General features: G+C 42.7%; 1 protein-coding gene across 1 annotated transcript in view; it reads left to right on the top strand.

The window, feature by feature from the left end:
- The window catches only part of ADAM17 (ADAM metallopeptidase domain 17), a 35,611-nt gene that overhangs the window by 9,529 nt on the left and 8,499 nt on the right, over positions 1-17,583 (top strand). Inside the window, exons 5-14 of the mRNA XM_020796599.3 lie at positions 172-343; positions 3,159-3,289; positions 4,101-4,190; positions 8,380-8,493; positions 12,934-13,078; positions 14,422-14,510; positions 15,055-15,207; positions 16,052-16,251; positions 16,609-16,712; positions 17,331-17,471. Of these exons, the coding sequence (XP_020652258.3) occupies positions 172-343; positions 3,159-3,289; positions 4,101-4,190; positions 8,380-8,493; positions 12,934-13,078; positions 14,422-14,510; positions 15,055-15,207; positions 16,052-16,251; positions 16,609-16,712; positions 17,331-17,471 (1,339 nt within the window). The remainder of the gene's footprint in view (positions 1-171; positions 344-3,158; positions 3,290-4,100; positions 4,191-8,379; positions 8,494-12,933; positions 13,079-14,421; positions 14,511-15,054; positions 15,208-16,051; positions 16,252-16,608; positions 16,713-17,330; positions 17,472-17,583) is intronic.

Below are 17,583 nucleotides of genomic sequence, written 5' to 3'. Positions count from 1 at the left end.
TCATGGACGAAGTCCACTTCTTCAGACATAAGAATACTTATGTCTGCTCTGTTGTGTATTCCCGTATACACATGCCTGAGAGTAAGTGCCACTGAGTGCAGTGAGGCTCTCTTTTGAAGAGACATACTCATGCTACTCAAGTCACTCAGACATCTTTTCTTCTTCTTGTAGCCTCTGTGGAGGTTTCTCAATGATTCACAGGATGAAAGACTTTTGGTGTACAGATCAGAAGACATCAAGGATTTTTCAAGATTACAGTCTCCAAAAGTGTGCGGCTATGTTAAGCTGGAAGAGGAGGAAGGGCTTTTGCTTGGAGGGGTGCAGGATAACAAATTAAATAAAGGTGAGTAACTAAGCATTCCCAAAGTTGTAGTTTTTGAAGACGTAGCAGTCTGTGCAAGGATATCAGACCAACATCCCCACACACACACACACTCCCAAAAGACACAAGTGTTGTCTGAGGAAGTGGAGTTGTTCTACGAAAGCTCATCTAAAATAGAGCAGTTAGCCTTTAAGATGCCACAATATCTGAGGGTTTTTTTGTCTGATATGCAACATTCTCAATAACTTTCAAAATTGTACAGGGCTGAGCTCCTGGTGCACTTTTGCCTTGGTTTGCTTCTTGTGGGCTGCTGTGTCTCAATTCTGGATCATTTCCTTTTCTGTCTTGATTCTTAGGGGACTGTCCCATTTATTTGGATTATTTTTTTGTTAATGCTAGGCAGCTTGTGTGTGCCAACATGCCTCCTTGAGATTACTTTTTGAATCCCTCCCCCCACATGTTTTTTTTTGTTTTGGGTTGCCTGGCCTTCCTGGTGTATAAAGTGTTAAGAGGAAGAGACCTCCCCCCTTTCTAATACTTTTGGTTGAGGGGGATTTGATTGCGGGTTTCTTCGTCTTTTGTTGCTTGTTTTTCTTAATTGGGCGGGTCTCTGTGTGTTTTATTTTGCTGTTCTTTTCCCTGTGTAGGGTAGTTGCTCTTCCTGTTTGGTTTTTTAAAAAGTTGTTATTTGGTTAATCTACTGTGTATTTATTCTGTTAAAGGTGAATATTTTGGTGAGGTTTTGGGGTGGGACTCTTGCATGCTTCTGTGGTGATGGTGAGGGCCAGTTGGGTGGACTTTGGGACTGTGCCATTGGGTTGCATGAGTGTGTGGAGGGGGTGGATGTCAGCTGGGTACAGCTCAGGAGATTTTTCTCTTGATGTTCTTGGTGTTGTTTGGTTGCTTTGGGGAGTGGGTGGCACTATGTGTAAGTGACCAGGGCCTGTCTGGCCGCTTCCTTGTCTTTTTCCCCTTGTCCAGAGGATTTCTGTTATGCTGGGTGAATGGCAATGAGTTTGCACTGTTGCTTTCTCTTAACACTTTTGTGTGCTGTACTGCTTGGTGTTGGGTGGATAAGTTTTTGGTTGCGTGTTTAGGACTGATTGTGGTGGAATGACTTGTCTGGAGGAAACTCTTAGTGTAGCCTCTGGGGTTAGTGTGCACTGAAAATGGGCATTCTCAGAGGCTTTCTCTGATTTTGCACTGGGAAGTGGGGATTTTGCTTTGTCGTTGTTGGGCTGGATTTGGTGTTGTAGTGGTCATGATGCCACTGTACCTTGGCCTAGAAGGAGAAGCTGGGTGGGTAGAGGTAGGCCTACCTGCATTGTTGTTGTCATTTAATCTTCTTGTTTTAGAATTCTTAATTCCTTTTTGCCACCAGTTAATTTAGTTGGGTGCCTAGTAGACAGGCACTGCATTGCCTGGTTAGGAGGATGGTAGGCTAGCCCAGGCTAGCTGCTAAGGGTGTGTCAGGCTAATAGGTAAGTGGTGTGTGAGTGTTCATTAGCCTACTGGGTGTAATTTGAGCACATTTTGGTCTTCTGTTCTGTTTTTTAACTATATAGGTGAGAGATATTTGGACAGATGTGTGGCAGGGCACATAGTTTGGATGCACTGATGGAGCGAGAAAAGGCCTCTTGAGTGGGATGCCAAGATATCTAGCAAGTTAGAGTTTGCTGCTCTACCTGGCCCTGGGGGGCAGGGGGACTGCTGGGAAGTCAGGACTTTGTCAGTAGCAGCAGGATGGCAGTGCCAGGGCCAAATGTTCATCCAGTTCCAGAGGTTGTGACCCCTTCTGCACTGTCTACCTTTCTGCTTCTCCAAGGGAGAAACTATAGAAGGTAGCTTTGGCTCTGCTGAGCCTTCAGGAGAGTGGATCTGTAAAGCAGTTGTCGACACTTGCATAAATGCATGGATTTTCTGCATATTCCTAATCAAAACTGCTCTTCAAGAAATATTTTGTGTTTTTAATCTAGATTGATTGCACATTCTATCAGGGGGGGAGCAAAAGACATCTGCTTCTTCTGGAAATTAATCCAAGTTATAACATTTATACATAGTGGTATATTATAACAGTTTCATTCTTTTTAAACCTATGCAGTTGTTTAGTTGTGTTTATACAAATGTATGTTCAGTAACCCAAAGCTATCATTGTTTTAAAATTAAGCCTAATACAATTTTTAGTCTCAGCTAGAGCAGACAAATGGGAACAAATGAGACTTTTTAGTCAACACTAACAAAATTCCCATGGATTTCATTTACTTTAAAATTGGATTTGTTGTTATGTGTTGTCAAGTTGCTTCTGACTTATGGCACCTCTAACAAAATTTTGCAGGTATGTGAAATGTTCAGTGAATGGTTGACCATTCTCACATCCTCGATGAGTTTCCTCAACCAAGCAGTCATTACAACTCAGATTTCCTGAGTCCTAACCTAACACTTTATCCAACCTATCACACTGGCTTTCACAAAATTGGATTGAGCCCTTGGAATTCTCAGGAGGTTAAAAAGAGATCTAAGTAAGCTGAACCAAAGCTGCAGCAAATCTCATGGAAGTCTGACATGAGGCCCTGGGGAACAAGTGCTTTGTGACATTGTTTTATATCTAGTCTACTTACCTTGTTTTCTGTAATACAGTGGTGCCTTGCTTAACGAGTGCACCGTTTAACGACGAATCCACATAGCAACGCGTTTTTTGCGATCACTAATGCATTGCGATGTTTATGCGGGGCACCACTGTATTTGAGTTGAAGGTTTGCTGAGGATATCCATAGTTTTGTATTATCTATTAGTGTAATACATATTCTTTATGCTGATGATTGTGTGGTCATGACAGAGCGTGTCCTTCGGCAGAAAAGAGCTATGCCAGATCCCTTGAAGAATACCTGCAAGATGCTAGTGGTGGCAGACCATCGCTTCTTTAAGTATATGGGCCGTGAGGAAGAAAGTACGACAATTAACTACTTAGTAAGTGTAACTGGTGATGATGGTAACTGGGGACTGGTGGGATGTAATTCCTGCAGATACTTAAAGTTATGGTTGCATGTGCCTGTCTCTGTGTGTGCATGTGCAGTACACACACACGTGCATGTATGAAGATTTTATACTAGTTATTTTGGCAAATTGTGATATTGTTGACTCAGTGTAACTCACTGTTTTCCTATTATATCTAATACATAATAATATTCATGAACTGATTTTGCTAATTTAAGAATCCACAAAATAGTAAACAGTACAGGAAAAAAATGATCAGGATCATATTCCATCAAACCTCTCGTTCAGTAGATTGTAGCGTGAGTGGTTTCCCCTCTCGCACAAGTAGTACATTTTTAGCTTTTGCGCAAGTAGTATCACATACGTTGTTGCATAGGTGGAAGTCAGTATTCTGAATTGGTCTTGTAACAGCAACCAGGGAAGTTTCATATTACTGAGTAAGGCATTTATTGGCTCTCCGGATGATTTGCACTACAATGCATATTACTTGGTACCATAGTCCCTGCTGCCCTGTTGAAGTGAAGAATGCCTAGAAAAGCAAAGGCCTCCCTTCCTTCGTCCAAAACTTTGGAGAATTTTTCCCCTGCCAATGAAGTGCTTCAGAGTTCCTCATGGTTTGGGGCCAATTAAACAGTTGCGGCTTTTTTGTGTTTTTTTGTTATTGTTTTTTTTTTTTTGAGGCAATGAGTTTGCATCTACAGTATTTCTGCTTCTTAATGCATGTGTTTGTAACCTAATAGCTAAAAGCTGAACCTAAATAATTTATTTCCTTCTCTGTACGTAGATTGAATTAATAGACAGAGTGGATGATATTTATCGTAATACTTCATGGGATAATGCAAACTTCAAAGGATATGGCATACAGATAGATCAGGTATTTAAACAGCTCCTTGGCATTGATGCTATATTTGCAATGTCGTTATGGATTTGTTATCAAATTATTTAATTGTATAATAGTGTAAATACAACAGCATGATGCAGACATGAGTAACAAATTAGTATGATGATTCTGAATATGGCTGTTTTCCTCTGAATGTTGCTCCATCTTTTTTTTTCTTAGTTGCATTCATATCATTTTTCTTATATAATTTATATGGTGCATTGTAACTGTGATTTGAAGTGTCACTTTCTTAATAATGGCCCAATTCCTCTTGTGTTGCAATGCACATAGTGTAACGTTTGAAGGGAGTTTATCTCAAAAGGTTGTACTCTTTGCAATATGCCAACATAGCTAGGCAAGAAGATTTTGGCCTTTAATTATCTTAAAAAAAGAAGAGGCAAAAAATTAACACAAAGCACGTTTATGATTCTATTTGATTGGGCAATAATTTCTGTAATAAGAGCAGTTCTTAAATTGTGGGTATCATACTTCAGATGTATCATGAGAAGACAAGACTTGCTGAGAAAGACAATAATGCTAGAAAATTTGAAGGCAGTAGGAGAAGCAGCTTTTAGTTTGCAAGACCTGGACAGGGTTGCTTGTGGCAGGGCCTTTGGAAGATTACTAATTCATAGGATTTCTACAAGTCAGGGCTGTTAATGAGAGCATTTTGTGGGGGCCATTAATTCACAGGTCACCATAAGCTGGAAGCAACTTTATCATACAAGGTACAGTACATAGTAGGTCACTGAAAGACCTGGAATACTGTTGGAAAAGAATGAGCTAATCTTGTTGATGGCTTCTTTAGCAGAAAATTCAATACATGGGAAGAGGATACTTGTCTCTGAAAGGGAAATCTGAGTCACAGAATTAATCACAAGGAAAAAGCATACTATCTCTCTTTTTTATTGCCACCTTTCCCCTAGCCCCAGGTCTTGCTTAAGTCAGGAAAATCTACCTGGAAATATTGCTTCCGGCACTCTCAAAATATACTTTCTGAACTCTTTCAGTAGAACTCACCTGTTGAATAATGTTCAAATGTTATTGATTGTTTCTGTTCAGTGAATCATAATAGGCCTTATGAATATTACTGTTTAGATTTCCAGCCTCTATGCCATATGCTCATATTGAAAATGATTATCAGTAACAGCATGAGAGTGCATGCAGGAGAGTGTCAAGGACTTGATTCTTCACCAAGAAAAAAAAAATCAATATTTGGTGCTCAGGATAAATGATGTACATCATAATTTCTTCTTATGTATAATTCTACAGAATTGCACACAACTGTTTATGTTCTGAGAGCCTTTGCTATTGGATACCCCATTCATTCATCCCTTTGAAAATAGCTGTCAAGGTTACCCAGGTCAGAGAAGCCCACACTTAACCACTTAGCCACATTACTCTGATTGTCCAGGTGTGGGTAAAATCCAGGAGGGCCATGTGTACTGATGATTGAAGGAAATATTCCTGCTTGGAACCCTCCCAATACCTTAGTTGACCTAAGCACTACTTCCAGGGAGTTACCAAAATCCACAAGGCTAAGTGCTTGGACTCTTACATCAACCCTGCAAGAGTGGAATGCCAAAAATACCCACAAAATGCACAGGCTTCTGGTAAATGGTTGAGGCAAGCCTGGTTTAGTACTGTCAACCCTTGTAATCCAAAAGAATCAAACAAATGAAAAAAATTATACTTTATTAAAGATGGTGGAGAATCAACAAGAGCAACATTTTAAAACAGTTCCAGCAGTTACAGAATACAGTAGTCAAAAGTACTCTAACAGTAACAGCAAAATACGCAATCAAGATGTTGAGGCAAGAACGATTTTAGAACAATCTGATAAGAAAGCTAGGTAACCTACCATATTTTTCTGTGTATAAGATGGCCCAGTGTATAAGACAACCCCCACTTTTTCAACCCCAAATAAGGAAATTCTATTGCTGCTTTCCCCCTCCACTTCCTAAGCCCCAGGAAAGCATGATCAAAGGGCTGCGGAAGTGGAGTGGGAAAGCAGCGATGAAAGGGCTGCAGGATCACAACCCTTTGACCCTGCAGCCTTTCAAGGCTGCTTTCCCCGCCACTTCATAACCCCGCAGAGCTTAGGAAGTGAAGAGGTAAAGCAGTGATGGAAGGGCTGCAGGATCGTAGTCCTTTGATCCTCCACCCCTTTCATCGCTGCTTTACCTCTGAACTTCTTAAGCCCCATGGGGCTTAGGAAGTGGACAGATAAGGCAGCAATGAAATGGCTGCAGGATTGCAGCCCTTTGATCCTGCAGCCCTTTGATGGCTGTGTTACCCCTCCACTTCCTAAGTTATGCAAGGCTTATGAAGTGACAGGGAAAGCAGCCATCAAAGGGTGTATTTGCGAGGGCTTTCACGGTTGCTTTCCCTGCTTTCCCCCTTACTTCCATGTATAAGACGACCCTCAGTTTTTAGTCTAAAGGTTTTAGATAGAAATATGATCTTATACACAGAAAAATATGGTATGCTGATATTTACACCCAGTCAATAGCTTCGGCAAAGCCTGAGAGCATATATGGAGTGCAGGTCATGTAAAAATGCAGCAGATGAGCATAGCAATCTCTTTAAGAGATAACTAGGCTGGACTAAGTAACTTCTGTCCCCATTTTTATACCCAACATTTCAGTTTCCAGACTCTTTCAGAAGATTTGCCAATCCGGTGCCAAGTTTCCTTATTTCATGAATACAAGAATAACTTCTCTCCCCTCATCTCACTTCAGTTGAAACTGTTTTCCTAATTAACTCAGTACCAGTGAGTCAGCTTAGTCCAGCCTTGAAGTTTCCTTTCTCATAGAGATAAGGCAGAGATGTTTGCTGCCTTCCAGTTACCGGTGGGCATTCTCCCCTCCCTCCGGTCAGCTTGTCGTAAGCATGAACAGAAAGGCTTAATTTTCAAGAAGAGCAACAGAAACCGTAGTCACTCGTTTTCCCAAACTCTTGACAACAGTTTTTATCAGATTTTTGTGTGTTCATGTTCAGAGCTTTCTGTACATAACCAGAACCAAATGCTTGGGCTAAGATACAATCTACACTGCAATATAAGTTCTGTTTTATGCCGTTGTGAGCCACATTAAATAAGCAGAGCTGTGACCGCGCATAGGTATGCTGCTCAGATCGATCAGTTTAGATACCTTCCATGACATGTTGCATGTCATCCCAAAACTTGCTATAACAAGTAGATAGAATTTTGCCTACGCATATATGTGTGGGGGATAACCAGGTGGCTGCAGGGACGGCTGAGGGGCCTAACGCCGAGAGAGGCCCAGAAAGAAAGAACAAGAAACAGGGCCTTCTCGGCAGTGGCCCCTCGGCTATGGAACAGCCTCCCAACAGAAATTCATCTGGCACCCTCGCTGGGTGTTTTTAAAAGCCTGGCTCTTTAGGCAGGCCTTCCCTCCAGTCAATTAACATCTTTATTCTTTTTCTTTTAAGTACCTCATCTTGGCAATGATTTATATAATTGTTAAAATTTGATGTTTTAAATGTTTTTATGATGTTGTTACTGTGATGTTTTTATTATGTATGTAAGCTGCCCCGAGTAGACTTTGTCTAGTGGGGTGGGGTAAAAATCTAATAAAAGTAAAGTAAAAAGTAGTAGATAGAGTTATGGACTAGGACTCTGGAAGCCTGGGTGCAAATTCCTGTTCAGCTATGGAAGCTTGCTGAGGGAGCAGAACTGGTAAAACCACTTCTTGACTATCTCACTTTCCTTGAAAATCTATTAGGGTCACTCTGAGTCACTTCTGACTTGACGGCACAGAACATAACAAATGTGTATATAAGTATAAAGTGGATTAAGATTCCAGGAAGTGCACTTTGATCCACTTTATAACTGCTAGCCAGAAACCAATTGTGAATTTCTGTTGAAGTTTATCTGCGTAAGTTGCAGTGGTGATTTGACCCTAACCAACAAGTTGTTGCTTACATTCCTGACTGGTATGTCACTAGACGTGTGAGTGGCAACTTGTTAACTAGTTGTAATTCAGTTCCTTACACTGGCCTACATCCACAATAGTATTCTAGTCATTGTTAGGAAGGCACTTGCTGGTCTAAATACTTTGATACATCTCTATTCTGAAAGGTCTAAAAATTTCTCCATACTCTTATGATTTTCCCCAAAAGTAATGCTTTAATTGTTTTCTTCCTTCCTTTTTGAAAAAAGATTATTGTTCACAGCGAGCCACAAGAGGTTCTCCCTGGGCAAAAGCATTATAACATGGCAAGTAATTCTCCATTTGACGACAAGGATGCTTGGGATGTGAAGCAGCTGCTGGAGGTAAGCAGTGTTTGCATGCAAGTGCATTTGTGCATTTGTTTTATGTGATGTTATAAAATCAGGTAGTGCTTTCATAGTCATCCCCAAGAGGGGGAGAACTAAGGTATCATGTCAAGGTTTCTCTGGAATTCCTCACAACTGTAGTGATAAGCCAAAGAACTTGTTTTTACTCAATCAAGTATGGGACCATGAACCTTTAAATTATGAAGCAAGTATACCTCTTACAAGGGCCTATATTTGGCACTTTAGTCTGTTTTGGGGGGAGCGGGGGGAGTTCTCAAGAAAGAATACAATACACAGTTGTGAAATGGAAAGATTACCTTTAAAAGGTTTTGCTCTGTCTTCTTAACATGCCTGGCTCATTGCTGAAATGCTGTTGGTGATATTTCCCACCTCAAGTGTGCCTTAATTATTTGAAAGCCTTGTCTTTGTTTAAGAAGACTAGGTGGATGGAGTAGTACCATTTGGTGATCCAGGAACCAGCATATTTCTTGTTTATTAATGTCTGTTTCTTCTTTGTGGTCTCAGTGAATGCACACGAATGGCTTAATCTGTGCCTGCGCAGGACTCCTCGGATGTTTCTAGAGCTTTAAACACGTGATTAGTAGGATGTTCCCCCATGGAGCCCATGCTCCGTCCATTGAAAGGTTGCTGAGTTCCTTTTAGCTGCCGCTGAGGTTAGACATGATGACTAGAGCAACTTTTTCTAATTGTGATTTTTGGATCTCTATTCTGCCTTCTATGCATATCCAATATTTGTTTTCTTTCCCTGGATGTTTCCTTGTGAGTTCTTTTGCCATTCTTCCCATCCCCCCCCCCGTACATTCATTTCCCCCCATTCCTGCTCTTTTTATGGCCCCTTTGGGCCTGTTTAAACAGTGCATTTCATGTGCCAATAAAATCCCTCTCTCCAACGGCTAGGATCATTATCTTTTTTGTTTGGGGGAACAGCACCAAACTCAGCTCCTGTTTGGGGTGTGAGAGACTGACCAGGCCTGATCTCAAACTCCACCTACAGCGTCTTTGGTGTGCCAAGTCTGATCTTGGAATGGGTGTTCGCCCCGACCACACCGCTGCCGAAACAAAAATTGACTTCCAAGTCTTCCTCAAAGTCGAAATCAGCGTCAAGCTCAAAGCCGAATCCTCTCCTAAATGAAAGAAGGATCAGGCTAAGCAGAAGGCGGCTAAACGTCGTTCTAAGCCTAATCAGCCGCTGGAGCCTTCTTCTTATCAACCAACTCTTCTGCTTCCGATTCTAAAAGAGCCTTCTAGAGAGGTACCTGACTATCAGAGGCGGACAGTCCTCTCCCACTACCTCAGGGCCAGGTGCTGACCTCTCTACTGAGCCTCTAGCCCACTCATGGCCCTTCGTTGGCTGATGTTCTTTCCAGCCCAGCCTCGGCCCATACAAGCCCTGCATCCACAGAGTGGCCAGCAGTCACTCAGCTCTCCAATTCTGACTTCTCCTTGTGACAGCCACCTCCTCGCAAGCATCTGGTGAAATGACACGATCTCTCGCCTTCATATAGAGAGCCTCCACATTGGGAAAGCTATTATCTAGATAAGCTGTCTTGACGCCAACCCCCTTCAGACTATTGGGAGACTTACTATCGAGAGTATGATCGATGTCGACACCGAGAAGATGACATTGGCCCATACTGTGAGGCTTATTATTATCAAGAACCAAAGAGGGTATGCTACATGTACGCCTATCCTTCCGAGTCTTCACCATCACCTCCTCGGCATCAACATTGTAGTCATTCTTTGAAGCCTCAGCCTGACCCTATTGTATCGATGCCATCCAGGTAATCTCTCAAACATCGCCAACTGCAACCGACTGCCTCACCTCGATCATCAATTACCAAAACGCACCCGTATATCTATGGTAACGGCTCCTACTTCTGTGTCCCAACTCTGGGAGGCAATGGAAGACAGGAGGGCCTGGTGTGCTCTGGTCCATGGGGTCACGAAGAGTCGGACATGACTTAACAGCTAAACAGCAAGAGAATCTTTACAAAACCCATGGGAGTGACACTGCATTTCTTGCTAAGCATCAGCCACCTGTCTCGATCATTGTCAAGTCCAATCAATCTCGGGCTTGAAACCACTCATCAGTACCCCCTACTAATAGAGAAGGCAGGAAGCTAGACATCCTCAGCTGCCGTCTTTACTCTCTAGCATCCTTCATTATGCAGGTTGCCAATTACCAAGTGGCCATGGGGGCCTATGACAGGCAGCTCTGGAACAAGGTTCTTCCTGTTCTACAGGCCTCTGCAGAAGATTTCAGGGCAGGAGCACTCAACACACATCTTGAGACTTCCACCCTTGTGAAACAACAGCGCATAGTGGCATGCCACATTGCTGATGCAGCCTCTGTGGCAACAGCTGTTGTGCTTCACTGGCATGCTTGGCTTTATTCTCCTGTCATCACTGATGATGCCAGATCCTGTATAGAAGACCTCCCCTTTGACGGAGTGGGTCTCTTCCGACAAAACAGATGAGGTTATTGTTAAGCTCCATAAGATCCGAAAAACCGCTAAGTCTTGCTCCACACAACAACCATACAGATACCAGCGTACTCAATGGTGCCGCCTTTCCAGTTTTCAGCAGCCATATCAGTAACAGTCATATTGCCAATACAAACCTCCTGCTACTGATAGGTGTGCCATCTCATTCCGCACCTCTGACTTTTCTGTCTCAGGCACTGGGTCAGCATCAACAGCCATTCTGTCACCCTGCAAAGAAAGGCAAACAATATCTTTGACTTCCACCAGATCAAGATCTGCCACAATACACTTTTTCATTCTCATCTGGCCCCCTTCCTCCACAAATGGTCCTTCATCACCAATGACAGATGGGTGCTCACCATCATTCAACATGGATACCTTTTGAAATTCATACAATACAACTTCCACCTACCGGCCACTTAAGATCCACCCCACACTTACCTGCTCTCGAAGAGGAAGTATCACTCCTTCTTCAAAAACAAGCCATCCAAAAAGTTCCCATACACGACCTCCACACCATGGAGGTATTTCACAGTTCCCAAAAGAGATGGAGACCTCTTTTCTATTCTAGATCTAAGACGTCTCAACACCTATATTCAATCCAGGAGCTTTTGGATGGTCACTCTCGACACCTTTCTACTACATCTATTTAATTGTGGTCTCTCTCACCACTTTGAAAGTCTTTATTTCTGCCATTGTGGCTCACCAACCACCTAGATCAGAGGCTTTGCTCCTTTTTTCACACCCAGCCTTGAAGAGATTCCTCAGAGGCCTTCAGAATATGCACCCTCTTCAAAGACCTCCACTTTCCCAGTGGTCTCTCCAGCTTGTGCTCCATGTTCTCACCCGCTCACCTTTTGAGCTTCTTGCTTCTACTCGCCTCAAAGTACTTTCTCTTAAGACACTGTTTTTGGTTGCTATCACATCTGCACACTGAGCTAGCAAACTGCCAGCTGTCAGGGCTGACACTCCCTATGTACAATTTCATCCTGATAAGGTGACTCTATCCCGACATCCCTTTTTGCATAAAGTGATTTCAGACTTTCATCTCAACCAGCCTCTTATTCTTCCAACTCTCTTCCCTTCTCCTTCCTCGAATCTTGAGTGTATGCTACACACTCTCGATGTAAGACTCTCCTTAGCCTTTTATATCTCCAGGACTAAAGACTTCCGAAAGTTCCCTTGTCTTTTCCTTTGTTACCATGGACCATGCAAGGATTTTCTAGCCTCCTCGCAGACAATCTCTAGAGATGGATAGTCCAGACCATATCCCTGGCATATGAGCTGGCTGGGAGGCCCCCACCAGATATTCTTAAGGCACACTCCACTAGATCTCTGGCTGTGTCTACCGCCCTACTTTGTGGTATTGACATATGTCGATCTGCCACCTGGTCTACACCCTCGACATTTATCACTCATTACGGACTGGACGTCAGAGCCAAGAAGGAAGTGGGCTTTGGCCGAGCTGTCCTTACTTCATTGCTAACATGACGTCCCACCAACCAGTAAGTCAGCTTGCTAGTCACCCATTAGTGTGCATTCATAGAGACCACAGGGAAGAAAAACTGGTTACTTACCTGTAACCGTGGTTCTTCAGGTAGTCCTCTGTGAATCCACCCGTCCCACCCGTCCTCTTCTCTGTCCATCATGTTGTTTTCTTCATTTTTCTTCGACAGTGATAGACTTCCTTAGGAACTGAGGGACCTTTTGACAGGCGGAGCATGCGCTCCACGGGGGATCATCGTACTAATCAAATGTTTAAAGCTCTAGAAAGTTCCGAGGAATCCTGTACAGGCGCAGATTAACCCATTTGTGTGGATTCACAGAAGACCACTCAAAGACCCACGGTTACACGTACGTAAACTCTCTTTCTGCTCTTTGGGATAAACACTTTCGTGCACTAAAATACGTTCACTGTCTTTGTCCCATGTAGCAGTTTAGCTTTGATATAGCTGAGAAAGCAGCTAAAGTGTGCCTTGCTCATCTCTTCACATATCAAGATTTTGATATGGGTACTCTTGGACTGGCTTATGTTGGATCTCAGAGACCAAACAGTCATGGTGGCATCTGTCCAAAGGGTAAGTATGCCTTTCTGTTAGTTAAAAAATCTAAAGACAAAAATAACTATATTCAGCATATATCTTCAGACAGCATTTAGGGTCTGTAAAACTATTCTTGTGAGAACATCTCTGTTGCATTTGTGGAGTTATAGTGGACATTATACTGTAGTGGCGGGCAACACATGGTTTTTGAACACTTCCAGCTTGAGAGGAGGGTTGATGTGCTCTGTTCTGCATCCAGGGCGCAGAAGATTGGTCCCCGGGATCCTCCAGAGTTGCCAACCCTATCTAATAGCGAATAGAGAGGTCATGGTCACTGGCAACATGGTATATATCAGGGATTCCCAAACTATATGCCATGGCTCCAGGGGGCGCTGTGAAACCCACGCAGGGGCTCCACAGGAAAAGGGGTGGAACTTAGTGCTATGAAGACTGTGGAAGAACTCTTAATCACTCTTATGAACAGCTCCTCTATCACTTTCATAGCACTGGGTCTAACAGGTAGTGGAGGCTATGTCCCTGCTTCTCCTTTTCCCATCTCTCCCAGGGGAAGTTCTTGCTAGTAGTCTTGGGAGTTTACTGCATCAGCACCTAGAAGCAGGTGGACTCTCGGGAATATTGGGCAGAGGGAGGAGATGGGATGGCTGGCAGGAGGTCAAGATCCTGCTCCTGGTGGGAGAGAGTTCCCTGATGTCCCCTCCAAGCAAGGGGAGCCGTGGCCAGTGGTCAGAAAATGAAAGGAGCCATGAGGCCAAAAGGTTTGGGAAGCACTGGTATATATCATAACCAATCCTAGGCTTGGCAGGTGCTCTTTCTGATGCATGATGTACCACATCATATAAACCTGACCTTTTGTGCAGACCTTGATGATAAGACATTTTAATTTCCCCCAAACACACCTGGTTTCTTGCTCCACATGTTAAGCAGATGTTTCAGCAGTCTATGTCACCTGTACGTAACAAGAGTGGCAAGAGAAACACACAAAATACCTACAGGTGCACTGTTTTGTATATGCTGCATCTGCTCTGCAGTTGTGCCTTAGAACTACTTAAATAGGCACAAGGGCAGCACAAGAGAAATGTTTAGAAATGTTGGCCTGGCTGCGGTTGTGGATGACCCTGTTCTACATCTGGATGTATCACGAATTCCATCCATGATATAGGCTAGCCTGTGTTCTTAAAATAATACATGCGACAAGGATTAATCCTGCTTCAGAATTGCAACTTGCAGGATCATTTTCTATTTTAGATAATAGGCAAGGGAATCTTTCCTTTTACTTGGGAAGCATAAGTTCCCAAACAAATTACACAAGTCAGTTATGCAGTGCTGTAACTTGATTTTTTTTTACTTTGTTTCTGTAGCGTATTCTAATTCAGCAGCTGGAAAGGATATCTACCTCAACAGCGGTTTGACCAGCACAAAAAACTATGGCAAAACTATCCTTACCAAGGTATTGTAGAATAAACTGCAGGAAGTATTTGCATTCATTTATATCTTTCTTGTTGGTTTGTTTCAGTCTTGATCTGTATGATGAAACAAAGGTACCTCATAGTTTAATATTTATAATACCCACATACATTTGGAGAACTGAAGAAATCGTTGAACTTTCTCATAGGTAGGCCTTTATTAAAAGGCTTTTTGATGTCATCCAGAAAAATGCATCTGTGTTTCTAGTAGTAGTTGGGGTTGCCCATTGTGGTTACTGGGTTGGAGCCAAGAGGGACAGCCTGCTACTACCAGCTGCTGTTCTGTCATCCCTATTCCCCCTCTCCCCGATACAGGTTTTGAACCTGGGACTTCAGCACAAGGGGAAAACAGGCAAGGCTTTTGAGCCTCCACACTCCAATGTGAAAGGCAGGCAAGGATGGATTGGTTGTGAGAAGCTTGAGACTGAAGTGGCATTGCACTCTGTGAGCCTTAATAAATCAACTGCCACTGCTTTGTTCCATGTTAACAAATATATTTCTCCTATGTTTCTGTCTTTATGTAACAAGGAAGCTGACTTAGTTACGACTCATGAATTGGGACACAATTTTGGGGCTGAACATGACCCAGATGGTATGCCAGAATGTGCTCCCACCGAAGATCAAGGAGGCAAATATGTTATGTACCCAATCGCTGTGAGTGGGGACCATGAAAACAACAAGGTATTTATGTTTGTGTGTTGCGTGTGCTTGCTTCTTATGTAGAAAAACTAGGTTCTTGAATATAGCAGCACTGAGTGGGAAAAGAGGAGAGAGCAGAGGCCACTTATTTAATCTAACTCAGTTTAAGAGGGTTTCCATTGTCAAACTAATGTGGGTTTTATGTTCCCCGCCCCCTCAAGAATTTCTTTTGTAAGGATATTTTTGCAAGTCAAGTGATTAGAAGAGGCAGTAAAGCCAGGGATGCAGTAGATGTTGGAAGTAGATGTGAGAAACCTGTCTTCCCCACTGTATTCACCGTGAGGCCTTGACAGGTATACATACTTCCATTGAATCTTAAGGCCAGAAAGCTGCTTCCTAAAAATAGGGTAGAGCAGTGGTTCTCAGTTGTGGTCCCCAGAAGTTTTTAGATAGACTACAACTCCCAGAAATCCTGGCTAGCCCAGCTATTGGTGAAGGCTTCAAGGAGTTTTATTCCAGTAATGTTTGGGGACATGAGGTTGGGGACCACTTCTTGGGTACAGGTTAGATTCATTGTTTTGGGAGGCTGAAGTCTCAGCCACAGCTTGCATTGATGTGGCAGAACTGATGTTATCCGTGGGCTACACACAGGCTGGAGCTCATCCCTGCCTTCCTGATCTGGCTGTGCTTGAACTTTATTTTCAGCCTATGATTTGGAATGTTTTGGCTGATAATTATTTTCTAAATATTCTGCATTTTAATGTCCAGCATTTTAAAAATTTGATTTGCTCTACATCACTTTAGGATATCATTAGATACAGGAAGGAATATAGAAACTGATTCCAAAATAATGCATTTCTACTGCCGTCCCTTGTTCCTTATCCAGATGTTTTCAAACTGCAGCAAAGTATCCATACTTCGGACAATTGAGACCAGGGCCCCGGAGTGCTTCAAAGAGCGTAGCAACAAAGTATGTGGCAACTCCAGAGTAGATGACGATGAAGAATGTGATCCTGGACTCTTGCGTCTCTATGATGATCCTTGCTGTACATCAGAGTGCATGCTAAAAAAGAATGCAACATGCAGGTGAGGGTGGGGGGGGGGAAATCTGTACGTTTGAACAATTCATGCATTGATTGAGGAAGCTGAAGTTTTTGGAGTTTTATATTATGAAATTAGCAATTGCTTGCCAACTGTTTAATTGGGACCACTTGTAATTTATTAGTGTCATCAAATGCTCTCCGTTCTTTATATTATGCATGGGAAAAGAGGAGAGGGACATTGATGGAAACCTCCTGAAATTTTTTTATAAATAATTTTTTTAAAAAAGTGTTGCGTGTGCATGTGATACCTATGTTTTTGTTCTTACCGCTTCTTTGAATGAGTCATCGTAAGTATTTAGACTTTTCCGTTGCTTATTTTTCTTTTCTTCTTCTCCTTCAGTGACAGGAATAGTCCTTGCTGTAAAGGTTGCCAGTTTGAAAGCGCACAGAAGAAGTGTCAGGAAGCCATCAATGCGACTTGTAAAGGAGAGTCCTATTGCACAGGTACACCTAGTATGGCAGTTGCCATTTTTTTATGTGCAGCACAAATGCAACAGCAAACCATGGTGTGTTACAAAAATAATTCATAGTAACATAAAATATATATATGTGTGTGTGTGTCCTCTTCCCAAACAGCCATTTCTCAAGTGTAGCAGGCTGTGTTTTACACAAAGTACAGTTTATTGTTAAATCATTACTTGATTGTTACATTCGAACACACCTTAATCACTGACATTTTTCATCAATACAGTATATGAGGGAGTTACCACTCTTTCCTTCTGTAGCAACAGCATTATGGGAGGGGAGCTCCTGAGCAGAGAGGACAAAAAGGCAAAGTAGGTTGTGGGATGAGTTCCATGCTGGCTGTCAGGATGAGTAGAAAAGTGCCAGAATCAGTGGTAATTGTGCTGGGAGGACGTAGAGCACAGCCTTTTCCTCTGTGGTGCTGTCTGGGATATTTCTTCACTCGCCTGGCCTTGCCATTTTGGTATCTAAGGTTTTCTGAAGGAAATCTCCAATTCTTTCTGTGAATTAGTTTATGAGAACATTTACCAGCCTCAAGGAAGCCATGGCAGTTCGTTATTTCCCAAATAAGTACACACTTTTTCGTTTTGTTCACAGGGAACAGCAGTGACTGTCCTCCCCCTGGGAATGCTCCAGACGGCACCATCTGCGTGGATTTGGGCATGTGCAAAGATGGGGAATGTGTGCCTTTCTGTGAGAGGGAGAAGAAGCAGAAGCTACGTTCCTGTGCCTGTAATGGTGAGGAGAACATTCTCTTCTGGGTTTCCTTTGGAAGTGCTTCCTCTTCAGACTCTTCTGAGTTTGGGACTTCGCTTGCTTCTTTTCTCAGTCTAGATGAAGTTGCTGAAAC

The sequence above is a fragment of the Pogona vitticeps genome, chromosome 1, assembly GCF_051106095.1.
Source record: "Pogona vitticeps strain Pit_001003342236 chromosome 1, PviZW2.1, whole genome shotgun sequence".
In the NCBI taxonomy this organism is placed as follows: domain Eukaryota; kingdom Metazoa; phylum Chordata; class Lepidosauria; order Squamata; family Agamidae; genus Pogona; species Pogona vitticeps.
This window is presented reverse-complemented; position numbering and strand designations above follow the sequence as displayed.